The sequence below is a fragment of the Podarcis filfolensis genome (assembly GCF_964270895.1).
Source record: "Podarcis filfolensis genome assembly, chromosome: 9".
Taxonomy (NCBI): Eukaryota; Metazoa; Chordata; class Lepidosauria; order Squamata; family Lacertidae; genus Podarcis; species Podarcis filfolensis.
The window spans coordinates 34,997,803-35,020,794 of record NC_139610.1 but is presented as its reverse complement, the minus strand read 5'-3'; the positions used below and the strand labels follow the sequence as shown (position 1 = coordinate 35,020,794).

Sequence of the window (22,992 nt, the reverse complement as noted above, 5' to 3'; positions counted from 1 at the left end):
TCAACTTTAGAGAATAGAAGAGGCTACTCTGTGGCCTGGTTTGCACAGGACATGAGTTGTTTAAGAAACCACAAGTTAAACACAGGTTGTCTCCAGATGACTGGAGAAACAAGTCATATTTCCCCCCAATGTTTGTTTTGCTTTCCAGCTACTCTTGCCTCTTGTCTTTATAGCTGGATGAATTTATGGAGTAGGGTGTTCAAACAATCCACGGTTAAGACACATTATGGTTTATTGCCGGTAAACACATAGTCCAGGAAATCATGGCTTAGCTGTGCAAACCAACTAGCTTGGCAGGCAAAGTCATAGATAATAATAATTTATTATTTATCCCCCGCCCATCTGGCTGAACTTCCCCAGCCACTCTGGGCAGCTCCCAATCAAGTGTTAAGATCAGGTGATGAAACATGTGGCTGCTCTACAATTCTGCAATGATTTACATTTATTGATTGATTGATTTAATAATCAGGCTTTGGGGGAGTTCTGCTTAAGTACAATATTTTTCCTCTTTTCTATTCTAAAAGCTTACTTTTACAGAATACAACTGAATACAAAACAGCTTGGGGAAAATTGAATATGGTAACCAGACTGTTCAGTTTAATAAGGAATTGAAAATGCTAAATTGCAAATAGTGTCTTTAACAGAAGGCATACCTACTATATTACACATGTTTTGTGCAAAATGAAATATTAAAAACTATTTATTTCAATTAGAAAATGTTATAATCTAACAATAAAAATAAATAAAATCTTTGCTGACTTATTGCATTTTAGGGAGCCTGAATCTAAATATGCTAATATAAAGAGACATGAGGTTTAAGATCAAATCAGCAATCCACTGTCTTTTAAATGACAGTCTTCCATTTATTCTGAGTTTACAGATAAAAGCTTTGAGGAAACAATTACCTTATGTGTCTTTTCCATTAGCCATGCAGTACATGGAACTGACCAGATGATTTTTATCTTTTGCCACATTGTATTTTTTTGTGTTAGCCTGATCTTTCATTCTCTGGACAGACTGGAGCATTCCCTTTATGTGGAGGAGGATCAGGAAGAAGTGTCCTTGCTGCATACTATAGGGGTGAGGTTGGAAGAATGGGTAATTTAATTGATGGTGAAGCGGGGAATGGATAAGATCGAGTACTGCTCATTTTATCTGGAGCCTAGTAGGGGAGGGGTCCTAAACAAGAATTCATTGAGAGAAACGTTAGTAAGAAAGAGTGGAGAGGAGCCCTAACAGAGGGAGATGGGGATGAAGGACTTGGAGGACTGGAACTTGCTGTTGAGTGAATACGTTTACAGTTGCCAGAGATGTTTATCAATTTACAGGTGCTCACTGTATATTTTACATTTATTTAAAAGTATATTATCATTTTTTCCAAAATGTTTTGTTGGTGATGCTTTTCCTCAAACATATCAGGAATATATGCAATGGAAAGAGCAAGTGAATGAAGGAGGCTAACAGCACTGATTTAAACCAGCAATATAAAAACAGCAAGAAAATACCAAACACTGAATCACAGAATCATAGAACTGTGGAGTCAGAAGGGACCCAGAGGATCAAATGGGTCAGTGCCCTGCAATGTGGGAATCTCAACTAAAGCATCCATCACAAATGGCCATCCAACCTCTGCTTAAAAACCTCCAAGGAAAGAGGTTTTCCACCATCTTCCAGTGGACTTGGTTCTACTGTCAAGCAGCTCTTACCACTGGAAAGTGCCTTCTGATGTTTGGTCAAAATATCTTTTCTTGTAACTTGGAGCCATTGGTTTGGGCCATACCCCCTGGAGCAGAGGAAACAAGCTTGCTCCATCATCCATGTGTCAGCCCTTTAGATATTTGAAGATACGCCTCCTCTTTTCCAGGCTAAACATACCCAGTTCAATCTACTTAACTTTTTTTATCTACAAAAATATCTTTGCTCTACAGATCAATTCAAATAAAAAAACCAACTCTACAAAATGACTGAGCTAATTGTAAACCTTACACATTTCAGGAGCTAATAATGCTTGAATGCTGAAGAGGAAGAAATTTTGTGAGGTTTGGAAACATTTTATGGCAACAGTCAGAAGAAAACTGACTTCCACCAAACCATCGAAACTCAGTCTCATAGAAAAAACGGACAGGTAACTCACACCTCTTAAGTCATTTGAGATGGAAAGTAAACTGTCTTATAATGCCCATTTATCATGTAAGGTAAGTGATGATATACCTATATGAAAATACAGGGATTGTAAAATAAATTGCCATGAATACTTGATCAGCTAAAGAAGCTATATAAAAAAAGTTATAATACGAGAACACAATCTGAATTTGGAATAATCTCTGCCCAGGTTCATATAAACTGTGTTCAATACAAAATTATTGATTGTGAGAGACCAAGGCAAAGAGTGATGGCATAAACTCTAGAGCTCAGATGTTTCGGTCTCTCCCTAGCAGAGAAGTCATGAACAGTTATTAATTCAGAGTAAGCTTGCTCATAAGGCACTATCTTTTTATGCCTCATTGTTTTACTAAACCTCTGTGAAGCCTTATTTGCCTCTTTTGTCAAAAGTTGCAGCAGCATCCATCCAATGACTAACTTACTAGACACTTTTGCTGAAAGATTAGAGAGCAAGAAACTGCCTTGGGGGAAAAATGGGGAGCAGCTAAGTGCTCTTTAAAGAGAATGGACCAGATGCTGACTGGTAGTATAGGCATATAATTTTTCAGACTGCCATCACTGGAGCAAATTAAAGATGTGATTTATGCAAGATCAGTGCAGACTCTGTGCACTATGACTCCCAAGGATAATTATTATCTATGTTCTGAAGGACAAACTACAGTTCTATAAAGGTCACTAAGCACTATAGAATCTTGTGTGCTGGAATCTTAAACGAACAAAAAGAATACCCAAGGACCTGCAAAATGATGGATGAGAATAAACTACTGCTGTGTTTATAGCACTGTCAGACATTATATAGGATTCTTACTTATTCCCCTAAATGATAGGCATCTATCTAGGCACTAGTTATAACTCATTTCTGAGCATCACTATATGCCTAGGTACTACCTAAATCAGATCAAAGCTGATAGCCAAGAAGGAATGAACAGCAATAAATGATAGGTGCATCCATACTTTTTAGCATGTAAAACCTGAACTCCATTCTCAGTCCTTGGCAACAGCCAGAGAGCTCTGGGATCCAATATAAACATTGTGTTAAGCATGTTATTGGTCCTTGAGCAATACTAAATAGCAGCTACATTGGGGAGGGATCTAGATTTTGATTGAAACATTACCACACTTCTGAAATGGAGTGCTCCACAACTGATATCTAATAAACAATAGTTTATTAGTTTAGACCTTTCCTTTCCCTCCTACAATGGATACAGCAAAACAATTTTACAAATATTCATTTTGATCATCATTTTCCAAATCTGAAGTCAATGCAATGAAACTAAATTCAGGACTGATTAGCAGATGAAATATTTTTCTTAATTTATCTCAAAGCACTTAACGTTTTGCTCTTATATTTGTCATTTTAACTTCTACATTTCAAAGTACATTTTTTGAAACATTGCGAGTGATTTATTTTCTAAATGCTGTAAGTTCATTAATTGTACCACTCTATAGAGCCCATTCGGTTGTACTAGCTTTCTCCGCTGCTCAAAATTTAACTTGAATCATTTGCATTTGGAATCTTTTCAGCATTTTTCAGACAAACTTAATTTTCAGCACTAAAATAGCGAAACAAAAGAATTTTTTTAAAAAGACAACACGACAATTTCATATTCATTCAATGCAAGCTCATTGTTTCTATAAAAACACAGGTTTTGTTTTTAAATGAACTACTCAAATTTTGTTACATTGTTTTGAGTTCCTAGGCTATATGAAAAATTCTATGGCCCCAGAGTATGCATTCTATAATCAATGAATGCAAATCAAGTTTTACAGTTTGTTTAAAAAAAATGTGAACTTCAGCAGCTATATTGCGGTTAACTGGAAAGGTGTAGGCAAGAAAAAGAAAGCTTGGGTTGATTTGTAACACACATTCCATTTTTACATTACCAACCATTGTGTTTCTCCGAAGCTAACAGTTACCAAAAATTCAAATCCCTTGATACCAAAATCTCATCCCAGATCAACCACCACCACCTGTTTTATCTGTTAAATGTTTCCTTCCTTTTTTCAACAGTTTTCTCAGTTGCCTTGAAGGGCAGTAGAGATCCAAGAATATAGGAAGTAAATAAAATGTGTGGCCCTAATAGTCATTTTGAATTCAGTACTAAAATATATAGAGATATAAGGTAAGGGAAAGGGGGCATCTTGTCAATTGTAACAGGTTTTCATAAGTGCTCTGTGGTGAAATCCATGTGTTGTTAAGATGCATAATAATAAAATAATAACTAACTGCAGGGGCCTTCTGAACAGATGCCAATTTCACTGTTAGTAGGAATGACATAGCCTTTGTTTTGTTGGCCCCACAATAGAAAGTGAGCGAGGTCCCTTGCAAAGAGGATTGGCAACTTAAGGTGTTAGAATATGCAGAACTTGCAGTTTTAACCTACAGAATAAGCGAGCATGAAGAACATATATTTAAAGAAGAGTGGAAAATAGTTATTGAATATATGGAAAATAATTGTACACAGTTGAAAACGCTGGCAGCATTAAAATAAATTCAACAGAGTAAACACATAATTAAAAATTAGTCCAGTAGCACCTTAGAGACCAACTAAGTTAGTTCTGGGTATAAGATTTCGTGTGCATGCACAATTCTTCGTATCTGAAGAAGTGTTTTTAATTTTGACTGCATCAGAGCAACACGGCTACCACCTGAATCTAGAGTAAATAATATTTGATTTATGTAAAAGTGGAAAATTGGTTTGAATAGTTATAGTAAAATATGCAGGAAACTATGATATGTGATATGAACCATGGAAGGAGAAGGAGGGAAGTCATTGGATGTTTTAAAGTTTGTAAAGTGTGTGTGTGTGTGTGTGTGTGTGTGTGTGAGAGAGAGAGAGAGAGAGAGAGAGAGAGAGAGAGGGTGGTGAGGTGGGTGGCTGAGAGAGACGAATGACTGAATTTATCAGAAAATGCCCAGTCACCATCTGTGATGCTTACATGAACTGAGGAAGACCTAAAAGTAATAATGGAAATAGGACATAATGGTCTCCTGCTGCTGCTTAAAAGCCAAAACGAATAGTGACTCACTCATGATTATTCAGAAGTAGGAGATATTGATCTTGGGGCAAATGGCTGCAGTGACATTTTTATTATGCCAGGATATTGAAAGAAGCATAGTCATTTGCATTGTTATAAGATCAAGGCAGGTACAGTGAAATAGTTGAATATTCTTCAAAGTGCTGCATGGACCACAGCAACAGACTTGAACACTTCAGTCCACTCCATACGTATAAATTGCAGCAGAGACCACAGCTAAGTGTCAGTGTTGGCAGCATCTTCCCTACTCTCCCTCCCTCAGTTAAAAAGAAAACAAAAGCAAGCTTGCTATGGGCTTACTTGTTGAAGAGGACTAGGGGGGAATTTTACTCACCACACAACTGGCTAATTCATGATGAGATTTTTGCCTTCTCATAGCAACATGCATAGTGGATAGATTACAAAGTATACTCAGTACTTTTTTTCTAGAAAAGTAGGTGTCTGTAATCATCACAAAGTTGTTACAGTAAATGCCACACTTTTTAACAACAACAAAAAGAGGTGCCAGTACTGGGTACCCTTGAGTGCCTCCTGAAAAAAGCACTGAATATACTTGTTTTGTTCTCAACAACAACAAAATGTTTTGAAGTTATTCTTTGTCACAACTTGCAATGTTGGTGGGGAAGGGGCAGGATCCATAGTCTAATAAGGGGACCCCCACAAGGGAGCTTGGGTAGGGCTATCCTAAGGCCTCAGCTCTACCTCAGGGGTTGGGGTTGGCTCCCTTGCACCCAGGTTCACGTGGGGGCTTACTGGAATGGCCTGAACCAAGCTGAACCATTCCCTAAATTCTAACAACTCCCTCCCTTCAGATCCCAGCCAGCACGCTCGATATGCGACATTGGTCAGCAATTGGGCTACCCTATTCCAGTATCCAGCTACATTATAATCATAATGGGGATTGACCTTGGCATAATCAATAAAAATTGTGTGTGGTGTTTGCTCCTTCTTGCTTGCACTCCTGGGCCTGAGGCACCGTAAGTTGATTATATTCTAAAATCAACATACAAACACACAATTACATCTCAAGAGAGAGAGACGTTTTCATCTTTGTACATAAATGTAATGAAAGTAATAACGGGCTGTCACATGGCACTCTTTATTCAAAACTATCCACAGGCCAAACAGCAAATGTTTATGTTAATATGTAAAACGAACATGAAGGTTTTACACTGATCTCCTATGCATGTCTAATCAGAAGCAAGAAAATCCCATTGAGTTCAATAGGGCTTATTTTAAGGTGAGTGTTCACAGGATTGCAAAGAAATCTATTGTACGACAAAGTTGTCAACAAACCGCTTATGCATTCTCTTGTGCATTCTTGTGCTTATGCATTCTCTTGTGCGATGTTCCACTAGGGCAAAATATTTCACCAGAAGAACAAGCATACAACTAACTGATTTTAATATAGCACGACACTGGATTCGGTCCATTGTTTTTATGTTACTTTATTGTATACTGCACTGCATAGACATTTTTAAATACTAAGTGATTTAGAACTGCATATATATATAGATATAAATATATAAAACATGACAAGAAATGTTTCTCAAGGCTGCACACACCAAAAGTGCACATCATAGTAGGCTGATATCCTACTATGCAAATTAGCATCAAAACATCCAAGATTTTCCAGGTACCAACACTCATTAATCACAGTAGACTATGGATGAATAAATGTAATTCCTGCATCTTATGCAGTCCATTATATATCAGTGAAAAGCAGACAAAACAGAAAATTGTATTGAATTTTCTCATGTATAAAAGAACAAATTGCATTCAATCTACTTAATTTTTTTTTATCTACATGAATCTCATTACTCTACGGAGTTGTTTAAATCAAAAAATAATTCTACAAAATGACTGAACTTTACACATTTTGGGAGCTGATAAGCAACAAATTTCTAAGGAAATACACAGGAGAAACGACAGAGCTAGCTAACACAGGTATCATTTAAGGAACAGTATTATTGAAGAGCAGCTTTACCATGGCTCCATAGCCTGTATTTACAGGAACATACCACTTAAAAGGCCAAATCACTGGCTGCAAAAACAGCTGGAAATACTGTGTACCCCTGAAAACATTCTGTACCATAAGCAACCATTATGGCTGCATGCAACAAAAGCAAAATGAGAAATCGCTATACCTATATTATACAGTGGAAGGGGGCAGGTGGATCTCTAATCCTAACATAGTTGCAAAGAAACAGAATTGCCTTCGATTCCTGCAGGAAATCTTGAAGTCTTAGATATGGAAGCCCTGCTACTTCTCCTCAAGTGAGGCACTAGGTATCCTTTAATGGTACCCCAAAATCTAGCACTTGACCCAGCATGCCCAATGGAAGGACTAGTCCCCATTAGACATTGTATAACACACAGGTTATGGCACAGTTGTTAGAGTGCTGGACTAGGACCTGGGAGGCCAGAGTGCAAATCCCTACTCAGCCACAAAGCTCAGGCCAGTCACTGACTCTCAAACTAACCTACCTCACAGGGTAGCTGTGGTGATTAAATGAGGTCAGGGAGAACCATGTGAACCACCCTGAGCTCCTTAGAGAAAAAAGGGGGGATATATATACAATAAATAATGGAATTTCTGTGCAGGATCTCTGTAAGGTCTGAAACAGACCTCAAAGAGCAACATTCTCAACAAACCAAAGGAGCAATGTGTTCCTGAGGAGACGACTCCAGAGCACAGATAAAACAACTTCTTTAAAGCAAATCAAGTATTTTACAACATACATTTTAAAAAAGCTACCCACACAGTAGCTTCCTCACGAACCTTCTCATTTGTTCTCAAAAGTTTTCATCCAAGTTTTCCCCAAATCCCCATATAATTATAAAGTTGTGACAATATCCTCGGCATACTCATTTTGCCTGCAGGCTGCTAGCAGGTACTCTTTCGTTCTTAGGTAGCAAATTGTGTTTTGTCTCATCACTGCTAAATGAGTAATAAAAGTCAAGTTTCCAAACAGAATGTCTGGAACCTGAGTGATAAAAATGTAAAATCCAAGGAGTCCAAATGTAAAAAAATCAGTGGGACCAGATGTTGGTAATTACATCTAAGCTATCAGAAAGGCATGAAACCAAAACAAGGATAAAAACAACCTTTCAGTTTATAAGAGAATCAAACCTGAGGACAAATCAGTCAGTTCAAAATATTCCTGTGTGGTACCAGGCATAGTTCTGTCGGACCATTTCTCTAAATTACATTGATCTTCATGGAAGAAGGATTACACTTCCATGCTAACAGAAGAAGCATGAACTGATTTGTGGTTTTTTAAAAAAATAAAATGGCAGGGGTATTTCAATGATATTTCAATTTCCTTTAGTTTTGTTTGTTTGTTTTTGTAATTCTACAAAATTCTACAATAAGATAAGCAAAATATGACTCCTTGTGTTCCATATAAGCTTCCAAGCACTTTCAAGTCGTTCATGGCAGTGGATTCAACTAGCAATTCAGATAAAATACAGCCCAGTAAACAATGTATTTCACTGCCTCTGTGATATCTTAGTGTAAAACCACCTGAATTTCTTTGATACTTTCAGAAGAACTCCAATTACTTTTCTAATTAATTCAAAAATCATTGCTGTTTTTGTCCTATGTTGCTGTATTGTATTTAACTCATTATTGTACAGCACACCAGAATTCTGTTAGCTGTTGTATAAACAAGCAATATTTATTTTTTCCAGAAAGTAATAACAGCAAATGAATGCATACAAAAACCAAAGGTAAAAGCACAATAAATCATGTTTAAGATAATCAGAATATATTTAAATGCTTGGATGAATTAAAAGAAAATGCCTTGAAAAGACAGAAGAGTTGGTGCCAGGCATACATCTCTGAGGAGGGCAGATTGTTGGGGAGGTGGCACTTCTTCAAATATTATGGTTCCAAGGCATAGCATGCTCACAATGTGGAGTCCCTATTGTGTGAGAGAGCTTACTGAGGGGAGTTGTCTAGCCTACTCCTCATAAATACATTTGATTTGATAACTGGCCTCTGGACATTACGCAATAGGGCACCTTCTAGCTGAAGCCTGCATAGCCAGATAGATGGGAAGCGCATCATAGCACATTTCCATGCCAGGAGTTACAGTATAATCAAAACTGTACTTTGTTGTGGGAAAAGATAACTATGTATTTGCTCAAATTAACTGCATGTACAATGAGACAGGAGGCTCCAGTGAGCTATGATGAGAACAACCCCTTTCACCTTTCCAACAGGGAGGTTAATTGCTTAGCCCTTGCCTGACTTGCTAATTTTCCAGAACAGATTTTCACAAGTAACAGGAAGATTACCCTCTGGTAATGTTACAGAGAAAGCTTATGACTGGCTTTCTCATTAATTATTTCTCTCTCTCTCTCTCTCTGTTATTTGTATACAAAACTAATACTCCTCAATCACATGGAAATCCAAGACTGCATTGATGCAGGTAAACCATTCCTGCTATACTCCAAAGAGAATCTAGTAATCACAATCAACACCTCAAACATATTTGGAAATTTGATTATAAAACAAAGGCACCACTGTGATTTGGAAACAGAATGGTTCTGGGGGGACTATTTCTAGCCCCAAAGTGACAGGCTTTATACCATCCATACAGATCTCAGAAACCGGGAGTCAGCCAAAGGAGGTGCTTGCTTTTAGCACTTGATCCTGATGAAGACCAAGAAACTCTGATGTCACTATAATGATATCATTATAAGACTATAATGCAAGGAGCACCTTTTACATGGATTGTGCCTAGATTTCCTTTTTCAACCAAAGAACCAAGAGACTGTTTGGTGCTAATGCTAGGCTTTTTATTTCTAATCTCTTTTCCAATGTGTATCCAATTACTGTTTTCCCTTAAGAAATACATAATTGTGTGAGATTTAGAATTTCTCTCAGTGTACTCTTTGCTACATTTGTGGCTATCTGTAAGACAGGTAGACTGCACTATTAATTTAGGACCAACTGCAATTAAAATACTTAGTTTTTAAGGTTTCAATAGCAGCCTTTGTGTATGTATGCAAGTTCAGGCACAATCAGGATTAGGAACACGGAGCTTAGCCTCTTCCCCACACCATGATCCCTGTGAATATCCCCTACGAAGCTGCTCTTAGCCTAGAAGCAAAGGTTAATTGGTGCCAATAGCCTTCAGAGTCTAGTCACAGTTGGGAGGGGTGGAACCAGAGGGGTACCTAGGGGTTGGCGAAACCAGCCCCCACTGACAGTGCAGGCTTTGAGGAGGCACAAAAATCACCAATCAGAGTACGGAACATATAATGTATAGGTGTGTTGTAGCAAGATCAAATGCAGGAAAAACTTTCCGTCCTTCTTGCACCACAGCACAAAGCCGTGTGGTGAACTGATTTGGGTAGGGAGATACAGCTCCTTCCAAAGGCACAATGGACCCTAGGTACACCTCTGGATAGAACAGTCTTAATATAGTTAGTTTCCATTCCATATATATTCACTAGAAATGGATAGAATAGACACAGAAAAATCCTTTAAAATAAACCGTTTTTCTTCTTCTCTTTTTACATATGCCAGCTGTCTGGAACTGCTAGTGTGTGATGCTTCTGCCACATGTGCGGAAAATCTTGCTGCCATTAACCCTAAGAGAAAAAAAAGGAGGTGTGATCATGTGCCATTACTTTCAGGGAGGTTGTACAAGGGGAAAAGGGGGGGTGTACAAGGGAAAAAATCCCTGCCCCTAAGGGTTCAGGGAGACAGACATCTTTTCCCATAGACGCTCTCCTTGAGAGTGAAGACAGGCTGTCATATCCTGTGGAAACTGCTGTAAGATTTACAAAATGTGCCACATAAGTAACACTTTCTAGCTGTTCCAGGGCTCTAGTACGTGTAAAAAGGAAAAGGAAAAAAGCTCAGCTCTCAGACCACATTGTAATGGAGTCCAATAGGAGTGCAGATTCCAAAGCAGACCCACATCTGATCCACACAATAGTCTGGGAGGTGCAGATTGGGCTGAGTCCACTTTGGGTTGCGAACTCACCAAATATATTCTCCATCCCTACTAAGGAGTCACTGTAGGAAAGAGGACACATTAAGTGCCTATAAGAAATCAGTAAGGTGCAATGGGTATCACTGGTTTCAAAGATGATTAATCATAAATCACTGAAAGCATACCCAAAATAGGTCAGGTGAAAAGAAAAGAGGGAAATATGTCCAGGATGGCTAGCAATGAAAGGTGGATGGTGGCAATATGTACACATCATATTGCCAATAGTTCAGTCTTCAGCTATATGTAAAAAGATAAATCTTTATGTATAAGTGGAAAACAAACATGAACAACAGATTTTTCCAAGAGGCATTAACACCGATTCACTGGGTATACTAGCAAGGAAATGGAAGGGGAGCCACAGTTTTTCCTTCTCTTAGATTCAAGCTAACGATGGCATTTTAGAATCCTACTGCTAGTAGCTATCTTGAATAATGTAGTTCCCAAGGCAGCAAAAATTGTTTTTTGCATATACTCTAGAAGTCCCAACGGTATAGATGTACACATTGGGGGTTGGGGGTAGGACAAAAATATGAACTTTTTTTATAATGAATCTTAAACAGTGTTGTTGAGATTGATTTGTTGTATAGCATCCATTCAGTCCTGCAAATTAGGCTGAATTTTATTTTCTTATCTAACACAACCAAGAAAATATTATTCAGAAATAATGGTAACTGCATGGGAAATGGGTGAGCTACAATGTTTATGCTAAAAAAAACAACCCCAATGATTTCTTTTCCTTAGAGAATGCTTGAATTGTTAAATTTAGTGGTATAAACACATAGCTAAGACATTACAGTAAACCATATCTGAACTAGATTTCAAAATGCTTTTTCTGCATGAAAGTGTAAATTTGTTCTCTGGCCCACTTAAGATAATTCTCTACATATATTTAAATGAGGGAATAAAATGAATATAAAAATGGCTTTGTGCATTAGCTTGAGTCATAAGAAGTCATTTGCTTTGCCTTTGCTTCTGGTGTCTGTCTCACTAGTATGGGATAATATGGGGAAGGGAGATCTGGGCCAAGGGATGGAGTTATCTACTAGTTCCTCTCAACCTCATGTTATCTTTTAGGATACTAAATGCTGAGGCTGAGAAGCAGCAACTCTTCTATATATGCAATTGCTCTTGACTACGCAAGAGCTGTGCCAATAGTCTGAACCAAGGCCTCATCTGCACTATACATTCAAAGCAGAATCATACCATGTTAAAGAGTCATGGCTCCCACCCCCAAGAATCCTGGGACCTGTAGTTTATTAAGGTGCCATGAGGTGTTAGGAAACCCTTCACAGAGCTATACTTCTAAGACTTCTTTAACCATTAATAATTCTTCTCAGCAAAATCTGGGAATTTATGCTCCATTGAGCTTCTCATTTTCAATTTCAAGTTCTCCTGAGCAGACAGTTGTAGCATAGCCTAGAATTTGTAAGCAAATTAAATTAACAACCCCCCCCCAAAAAAAACCCTAAAGTTTTTAACAAAATGTGCTGATATTCACTCAAGTTCCAAAATGCCAAGAAATAGTAATTGGGAAATTGCAGATGTTAAGGGTCGTGTTCTTAACAGTTATGTTACTTATAGATATGGTATTCTATTTTATCCATGGTTAGTTCAAGCATCACTATTACCTTGGCGCTCAACAGGTGTTGCTGGTTGTTGCCATTCTCAGGTAGGAATTACTCACTGGCCAATTCGGGTTGCACAATTAACACCGATTTGGAGTTCTTGTGCAACACTACTACTTTCACCCCAAACTAGCCACTGGCCAATTCGGGTTGCACAATTAACACCGATTTGGAGTTCTTGTGCAACAACACTACTTTCACCCCAAACTAGCCTTTTTGCAGTAAGGAAAGTGGAAGTCATCCTTTCCCCTTCTTTCTAACATTGTCTCAAGCTCTGCCTTCTCTTTCCATATATCTGAATTTCTTGTCAGCTTCCCAATGAAGAGTCTAAATTTGTTGTAAACAGATTGAACTTTGCTCCTTTTTCTTTCACCTTTTCAAAAGTTTTTACATGCTCCCAAATCCTGAAAGATTTCCAGCTTATTTTCTAGCCACTATTAGTAATTTCCCAGCAACAGTCTAAATTAAACCTTTTATCTTTTATCACAGAGGCTGACAGGGAGGTTTTAGGTGACAAAAAGTCCAGGTCTCCTTTTCCTGAAAAAAGAAAAGTAAGAAAGTAGAAATTAAGGTGATGAAAAAGGTCTTTTCTTTTATGGCAGCTGGGCAAGTTTAGCACACTCTTCTCAGTAGCCACAAGAGGAAGCCAATTTTGGTTGCTATGAAAGAGCAGCAAATTGTTAATTGTATTTTTACTGCCAGGAATAGGAAAGGATATGCCAAAATAAATTGATCAACCTTACACTCTGAACTGGAGTTGGGGGGAAGGGAGAAGCATTTACTTCTTCATCTTAGGCAACAAAACGTTCTTGGCTGGCCCTGTTGCCCACTAACTGAAGTTCTCATGGAGACTAACAATATATTTAAAACACAACGAAAAGGCCAGAATTCTAAAGGAAAGTTAAATGTGTATGTAAGATCCCAGATGTTCCAGCTCACTGCTACTTTGCTCCTGTAAATTTGCCCAGATTGAAAAAACGAGCTTCTCTGAAAAATGTGTAAATCAAAGTCGAGTAAGTGTTGGAAATGCAAAGAGAAAGAAGGTACGTTCTATCATATGTGGTGGTCTCGCAGTAAGGTTAAAGCTTACTGGGAAATGATATGTAATGAATAGAAAAATATGTTTAAAATAACATTTGTTAAAAACAACAACCAGAAGCTTTCCTTCTGGGAATTATAGGGTTAGAACTACCCAAACAGTATAGAAATTTATTCATGTAGGCGACTACAGCGGCAAGAATCCTATTTGCCCAAAAATGGAAAGAAGAAGTCCCGACGAAAGCAGATTGGATACAAATACTCATGGATTATGCAGAAATGAAGAAACTTACCAGAAGAACAAAAAATCAAGGCGACAAACCTTTTTGAAAGGAATGAAAGTGTATATTGAGTATTTACAAACCAACTGTAAACAGCTTATGACATTGGTAGGATTATTGTAAAAACCTGCAGTTTCATAAGAGTAAATAATTAAAGTAGATGAATAAAAGAGTAATTTAGAATATGCAAGAAATGGTAAATATAAACCACAGAAAGAGGAAGGATGACATTGAGTTTTGAAATGTTAAAATGACTGTAAAACTATTGAAATGTATATAACTGAAAATAAAATAAAATAAATTATTAAGAAAGAAACAAGCTTCTCTGCACTTTCACAAGCAAACAAGTCACATGAGACTTCCTTCCTTCTATTTTGATAATGGCAGTGCCCCCCTGAGGCTGAAATGCATCTTGCTCTTGCATTTGAGAGTTGTGGTGCCAGTTCACAACTGAGGACTTGGCTGCCAATGATCTGATATTGTACACTGTCTTACATAAAAGTCTTTATTGATTGAGAAATCATTTTGGGGAAGCATTTTGTCTCACAAATTATATTCTTCATTTGAAAAGGAAACAATTTTTTCCCTTTCCTTTCCTTTTTTCAAATTTTCAGGGGGAAAATGTTTTGGAGAAAAGATCCAGGAAAGAAATTCCCCACACCCCCCCATTATTTCTGGTCCCCACCCAGGTTTTATATCTCTAACAATACCAATGTTACTTAAGGGCTTGTCAGCTGGAAAATGTACTGAATTCTATGTGAAGTGCAACAGGCCGAAGCACTGTTATGCATTAAAGATGACACTCCTATCAGGAGCTAGTCTTCCAGCTACAGCTTCCAACCTGCACTATTGTTGCTAGCTTCTGAATTCCAACAAAATTATATTCTTTCCAGTAAAGCACCAAGTTTTAAAGTGCAACAGAATAGAAGCCACAGAAAATTCAGGTATCTGGAGAGTGGGGAGCTGCCGTCATATGCACTTAGAAGCTCTAGAAAAATGGCCTACTATCAACACAAGAAGATGCTCTCTTACAGCTTCCAGACCATTTTGAAGTCAGCAGCACACATACTTAGACAGTGGCTAGACTTCATGTGTCAATTGTTTTCCCTAAAGAAAGTGGACTGGAGGATGGGGAGAAGGTGAGAAAGTACTAGCAGACTTCTTCCACAAACGACTCGATATCCCTTTCCAAGTGCCCAGTGGCAAAAATAATGTGCTCATCCTAACAAGTCTCCCGGAACAAATCTAAAGCATTTGCCTCTGCTGTCTTCCACAACTCAGCCCAGCTTGCCACATTATCATTCGCCTTAGTAAAGAAACCTGATTTCAAACAATTATTCACTTCTCTTCTGTTTTGATGTCAGGTCCGTGTTTCAACAACGGAAGGGGCTGTTCCTTTCTTTCCCATTCCCTGTTCCAATGTTTCTTCTTGACAGCTCTTTAGTAATGCTTGACTGGATAGGCCTGCCTCATGTAAAACACCGAAAATGTTAAGCATTCCTGAAGAAAAGCAAAGTGTGAAAACTGACATGCCATTTGTTTTGAGCAAAGCAGCAATTCTCTATCACTTTAATACAAGAGTTTGGGTAAGAATTTCACTCAGAATAAATGGTTCTATTCACAAAATAAATGTCCTAGACAAAATATTGAGAAGGCAGCTAAGTAAGTAGGTGCAATATGCTAAAAATAGGGTGTACCTTGGGCACATGCTAGATTGTAAATGACTACAAGTTACTCTGCTTCTTGCATGACTTAAAATGTCCATTTATAAAGTATTGTTTTCATGCAGTAAGCAACCAATATTAAAGAAATGGTAGCAACTTTTGGAGGGAGTGTATGTACAACAGACAGACAGGTAAATAGAATGGAGAAAAATAATAGCATGCTAACAGGTCTAGAACTGTGGTCTGTTGACACAATACAAACCTGCACAGTGCTACTAATACCCTTATTATTACAATGGATGTGGCAGAGCTTGATTATGCATTGTTCTGGATGCACAACAACAACTTGTGGCTCAAGACACAGCACTGCAGAATGTCAACACTGTCCCCCAAAGCCTCTGTCTTCATCCACTAAGCTTACTGTGTTAAGGATTAAAAAAATAAAAAGATACTGGCAAAGAGAGTGCATAAAAGAATCCAGTAAACAAAGTTGTCACAGCTGGGCAAGTATGCAATGCAACATCTCCTTCCCCTTTATTCTGGCATATCTGCCTTTTGACAATCGGGTTGCTAGGCAGTTGGCAAAACATCTTCAGGCCTCAATCATGAGCAATTTGGTCATTCAAACTCTTATTCAGAAAGCTGCACCTCTCCAAAGTCTGGCTGCACTCCTGTGCAAAATATTTAAATACTGCAGACTTCAGTGAAATTCAGAGTTGCGCCTAGCACTAGTATGGATCTACACAGTTTCTTTAATAAAAAACTGGGCATCACTTTCACACACAGTAGTTGTAGTGGGATATTTATAAAATATTATGAATAAGAGTGATTTAGAGCTGGTAATGAACCTCCTAATGGCAGGTTGCATAGAACTGCATTCAAATCAAAACCTAAAACCACTCCTACTCCCAACACAGTACGAATGGCAGCTAAGAGCTGGGAAAAATTAGCATCCCTCAAGCAAATAACCTTCAGCATGAACAATAGGCAACATATAATTTTCAGACAAAAACAGATTGCACTGATTATGTCTTTGGAACAACTATTCAGAACAGTAAAATATGGATTGCATTAATTCAGTCTCTTACATTTGTTCAAGATATATAAATTATATTTACTCAGAGTATACATATTGATGTTGATGAACATGCCCAAGTTAGGGCCATTAAATTCAAATGGTCTACTCTAAATAAAACTTAGTTAAATATCACTCATAGAAAGTATAAATGGAATGTAACTTTTCCAATACAGTGCTACCTTGGGTGTCGAACGGCTTGGCTCCCAAACAAAATGGCTCCCAAACGCCGCAAACCTGGGAGTGAGTGTTCTGGTTTTCGAACGGTTTTTGGAAGCCAAACTTCTGACATGGCTTCCACTTAAGTGCAGGAAGCTCCTGCAACCAATTGGAAGCCGCACCTTGGTTTTCAAACCATTCTGGGAGTTGAACGGACTCCTGGAACGGATTAAATTCGACAACCAAAGTACCACTGTATATATTTTGGCTGTCAAAGCCTGCGATCATCCACATGAAAAACAATATTCTAAAATACATTTTCTTTCTCGTCCATGTCATAGGCAAGTTTACAAACCAAGCAAAGCAGCACTTTTAAATATGGGCCCTCTGTTCATGTCATGCATTGACAACTATTAAAAATAGCTGAACATATCTGTTTGTAGGAGGGGTCATTTTTACCTTAACAATACTCTTGAAGCTGCTGAAAAGGAAATTTTCTGTTTATAGATGTCAAAGCGTGCAACTCTGTATTCACCTTGATAGAACAGCAATATTATTTCAACAGCCAACACATGCGAGCCAAAAAATTAAAAGGGGAGGGGTGGTTGGCAACAAAAGTACAATATAGTTGGAAAGCTTGAAGAAAGAACAGTTGGCATTCAAAGCAAAACAAAAAGAAGCAGGCAAAGCCAAAGTGGTTTCAAATAAAGTTCAAGAAGGCGCAAGCACTACTGTTTGTTTGTTTTTTTAAAAAAGTTAATTTAGCACCTTTCAAAGGTTGCTGGTATGGATTTGCACATGCCATCATCATGAAATAGAACTTTCACTCACCAAGGCAGAGATATGTGAAGCATCACCTGTGACCTCAGGGGTTCTTGTGCTGTTTGGGAGTCTGTGAGGATTACGAGCTATCGCTTGGCACCAGCCCAACATTTTCTCCTTCCACTTATCCCTTTTCAATTTCTGAAATTCTGAAAATAATTCACATTCCCTGAAACAGTGGTATTTTTAGTTTGTTGCATGTATGTGTCTGAGCATGCAATTATATATATATATATGCGTGTGTGTGTTTGATCTGCCTATAAATAATAAAACTAAAATGACGGGGGCAAGGTGGAGTGGGGAATCTAGACCAGGCTTCCCCAACCTGGGCCCTCCAGATGTTTTTGGTCTACAACTCCCATGATCCCTAGCTAGCAGGACCAGTGGTCAGGGATGATGGGAACTGTAGTCTCAAAACATCTGGAGGGCTGAGGTTGGTGAAGCCTGATCTAGATACATCAATCCTAAACACACTTCTATCCAGAAACAAGTCCCAAATAAATGGGACAATGGCTTCTGGCATACCTATGAAGTTAAACTATAGGTTATTTAGTATAAGTAAATGTTATTGGATCCAGATTTAGTAGACCAGAGATAGGGAACCATGTACAATCTGAGGGTCGTATTACCTTGTTGGAAACATTCAAGGGGGTATGTGTCAATAGTGGGTGGAGGCAAAGGAAAAAATAGGCAGAGCAAAAGGTGTAAGCATTTTAGCAATTCAAAAGTAAGAGGTTTCTGCATACATACACCCCCAATGTAGGCAAGCAAGAGGAATCATCACAATTCAAGAGCACATTTCATCAAGGGAACAGCACTTGAGGAGGGCATGGGACAGGGTCAGCAAGGGGTGTGATGCAGAGGGGTTGCTTGGTCGACAGAAGATACTGATAGCCAGAGAGAGAAGTCTGGAGAGACACATTGAGCTCCAGGCCTGAGGTGCCCCACCCCTGGATTAAGTGGGATTACTCTAAATCTGGATCCAACCCAATGTTTTTAGGACTGAGATTTCATAGGAAACATACAGAAAATTACTAAAATGCATATATACTGAGAGAATTGTGCACACAATATTACATTACATGCATTAATGAATGCTTTCTTCAGGTTCAAAATGTCATGTACCACCAGCAGATCAAAGACCACACATGGAAAAATATTACATTCTAATAACAAAACTTCTTCAACTGAAAATATATTCCACATTTTCCAGAATTAACCCCATTACATCCAAGTTTATGTTGCTAAATTTTAAAATGTTCAGATAAAAAAAATCCCAGATCAACTGCCTTTAGACTCCAGATTTATGAAACATGTAACCAAAAGTGTACTTCACAGCTGTATTCTGGATCATACCCTGTTAGAAATGGTACAACTCCAACAGTAATATCTTATGCTTTTTTTAAAAGGAAAAGAAAAAGAAAAACCCAAAGACATTGCATGTGATCCTAAACATGCATAATTGTAAGTAGGCTCACTTAGAACAACCAAAGTTTCCTTCCCAGTTAGTAGGAGGATATAAAATTGAAAATAATTCAAAATATCAGTTCATTTAATTACATCAGTTACATATCACATGTACTGATTTTTTAGCTTATTTCAGATGGTGAGAACAGGTTTATTACCTATTACCTAATACTTTAAAGTCTGAAAATGAATTTCCTTTTCACTTAAAACTAATGTATACAAAGTCACTGTAGCAAATAGGGGCAGTTGTGGATGTCACATATCCATCTACTTTGTTATTCTTTTATTGAAAATCCCTATGCTGAATATGATGAATCTGATATTGAAAAGACTTCCTGAATAGTTTGCCTCACCAGCTTTTGTTCTGACCTGCAATAAGCCAGGTGGGACTTGCAGTTACTCTCCTGCTGTCCACTCCACTGTTATAACCACACACATTTCCACCATTTTGATTTAATGAACATTTCGCTAATTCAAAAATCAGCATTCATGAAGGTAACCTACCATAAACCTCCTAGTATGGAAAGCCGTGCTCTCTCATTGTCTTATACGCATCTTGCTTAATTAAACTTTCCAAAAGTAATTATCACCCAAACGTACACTCCATATTTTTTAGTAGAATTCAAGCATATAGCCACAATTTATGTTGAATAATAAAAGCAATGCTGATGACAGTTAACACAAAACTTTTTGATTCAAATCAGATCCAGTACAGAGGTAGCAGTGCTGTTACTAAAACGGACCTTTCAGACATTCCAGGTCCAGATATGCACTGTGTACTATGCTATCTGTCACTCACACCAAGCCTTCTGAAATGTATAAGTCTTCTAGAAGACTTCAAGAGACCCTTGAACAAAAGGATTCTATGAACTGGTATATTACATAGAAAATGCACAATGTCTCATAGAAAATCCTTCATTGCAGAAGTACACATTCACATTAAGTGATACTTGCCAAAACAGCCATTAACTCAACGAAATACGTATCAGGAGAAAAATGATGACTGATATGAATACTATGGTATATGACAATGAGGAAGAAAATGGCTGTAATTCAAAACATCGCCTTTGGAGATAGTGGCAATGTGGCTTTTATCAGACCCTCGTCACCACTGCACCACCCTCATAAGGCACTACAAGATTTCTGAAGCTTCCCAAAATTTCAGGGTTGGTTTGTTGGGTAGCTAGCAGTTTCTCTTAAAGGAATTCCACTTAGTTGTCCTCTAGGTTCCTGCCTATAATGACAACTCACCAAGTTTTTACACAGCCCATTAATCTTGACATTCATTCTAGGTAAAATGTTTTGTCCTCTGCCAAATTTTTGGAAACAATTGGAAATGCTGTTCCAAAGCTGAAGGCTGCCAACTAGACTGATTGGTCCCCCTTAACAAATTCATGCAAAGAATCAGGCACCTCTAGAGGCTTAAGGAGTCATTATGCTTTGGAAAATATGCTGCCTATTCAACCTGTGAATATAAATTTTTTGCATCCCTTGCATACTTCTGTTGTCATACTGCTCAGTCAGGGTCTGATCACAGATGAAAATCAAGACAGCAGCGCTCAGGGATCATTATAACACACAGCAATATGTCATTGGGTTTGAGAGTTGGCCACTTTTGACAAATTACAATAGAAAACAAGCATAATAACTAGTTGTACTTTCTTGCATACCTAGATAATGTGCATATTCTGATGCAGTGGGGGAACACTGCAATTCTGTAATTTTAAACTGTGTTGCACTCCCACAGAAATTAATATGATCTTACTTGAGCTAATATTCACATACACGAGATTATTTGAAATTACTGTGACCAACTGAGTCTAAGAACACCAAGCCAATAAATCCATACAGTCAATATCATATGTTCATATAGGCTCCCCAATCTTGTATATGGCTGTTCCTGGCTACAGCTGTGCTGGAATGTGGTGAGTGACACAAGCATTTTGTCCCTTGATTTGTCCCTGGAAACTACACTTGGGTTCAAACCAATATTTTTAATAACTCAAGGGAGATGTAAAATTTAAAGAAAATTAATACAAATTACAGTCTGATGTATTAAAATTAACATTTGTTTCATCTATAAAAGGCAGCTCTCTTTTATTAATGCCATGTAAATTAAATATCTCAACAAGAAACGATTTGAGACACTTTTAAGTCAAAAGTTGATGCTGTCTGCTTCCTTAATAAGACACACAAATGGCATTAAACAAAAGGAAATGAAACACAAAGATTTTCCCACACATATATTGAATGACTTATTCCTCTTTCTTGGCAAGATTCCTAACAGCAACAGAACGAAGGAATTTTGTGAGTTATGAAACACATTAGCAAAGATGGACAAAAATGCCCAGGACTAGAATGGTAGTGGGGGAGGTATCTGAGCTCCTATGTGCTAACAATACTCTATTTTATTTATAAGAAAGTTTTTCAAAAAACTAGGTGCAGTTTCCAAACCAGCCTTAAGGAAAGCACAACTCAAGAGTACATTGCAAAAAGTTAAAATGCCAGCCATTTGAACCAGTTGCAATGGCTAACTGGGACGATGTGAACAATGAGCCTATAGGTCAAAGATAATCTAAATAAATAAATGCACATATAATTGGATCAGGGTCCTGAGAGATGTGTGTGCTCTCCCCCCCACACACACACATTGTCTCTCAGGGTAGTTATTCAGTACCATTGAAGGGCAAAGGAAGAATATGTGCCATAAAGGGAAAGAGCCGAGGACTGCTAGACCTCTAAAGCTCTCATACACAGACATGTAGCTCATGCCCAACACCAGTACTTATCAACTTAGTGCATTCTGTTACAGTTGTATTAGCAAAGAGGGCTGAAAAGGAAGACAACCTATCCAGAGACAATGGTTTCATGAAAGGGGAAGACAGCTGTATTCCCTAGTTTGTTTTTTAAAATGCAAAAACAATAACGACCTACATTGTATGCTTTTTTCAGTTGCTGGTCTTGCTACAGCTATCAGTGGTCATGTTTTTATCTTGCCAGATTGTATTGAAGGCCTACAAATGACTACTTTCCTTGAGAATATGAAAGGAACATAGGAATCTGCCTTATAACAGTCAGACCATTGGTCCATCTAGCTCAGAAATGTCCACAGCCTTCCCGGGTTTCAGAAAGCAGCTTTTCCCAGGCACACCCGGAGATGCCAACGATTGAATCTAGCACCTTCTGTGTGCAAAGAGTGTGGTCTGTCACTGTCACCCTAGGCCCTTTCCAATCTTGAGGAACAGCAATATGGTGAGCTTGGTAAACAAGAGGGAAATTTGACACAGGGAAGGCATATTAAATAAACTGAAAGAGTACAGTGGTACCTCGGGTTAAGAACTTAATTCGTTCCGGAGGTCCGTTCTTAGCCTGAAACTGTTCTTAACCTGAGGTACCACTTTAGCTAATGGGGCCTCTCACTGCTGTCGCGCCGCCAGAGCACGATTTCTGTTCTCATCCTGAAGCAAAGTTCTTAACCTGAGGTACTATTTCTGGGTTAGTGGAGTCTGTAACCTGAAGCATCTGTAACCCGAAGTACCACTGTATTGGACAAAAGGGTCTGCACCAAACAGTTGCAGTCTATATCCAGGGTGAGTGTACCCAAACCTGTTTTATCAGTCTGCCACTAATGCCACTGGCAGTACATGA

At 38.2% G+C, this 22,992-nt stretch overlaps 1 protein-coding gene across 5 annotated transcripts in view; it reads right to left on the bottom strand.

The window, feature by feature from the left end:
- Window positions 1-22,992, bottom strand: part of MARCHF1 (membrane associated ring-CH-type finger 1) — a 114,415-nt gene that overhangs the window by 55,061 nt on the left and 36,362 nt on the right. For 4 of the 5 annotated variants that reach the window (XM_083631342.1, XM_083631343.1, XM_083631344.1 and 1 more), the window contains one exon: window positions 17,887-18,026. The exons of the other annotated variant lie outside the window; for it this stretch is intronic. In XM_083631342.1, coding sequence (XP_083487468.1) covers window positions 17,887-17,988 — 102 coding nt within the window. In that variant the 5' untranslated portion in view covers window positions 17,989-18,026. The remainder of the gene's footprint in view (window positions 1-17,886; window positions 18,027-22,992) is intronic. 5 annotated transcript variants of the gene reach the window in all.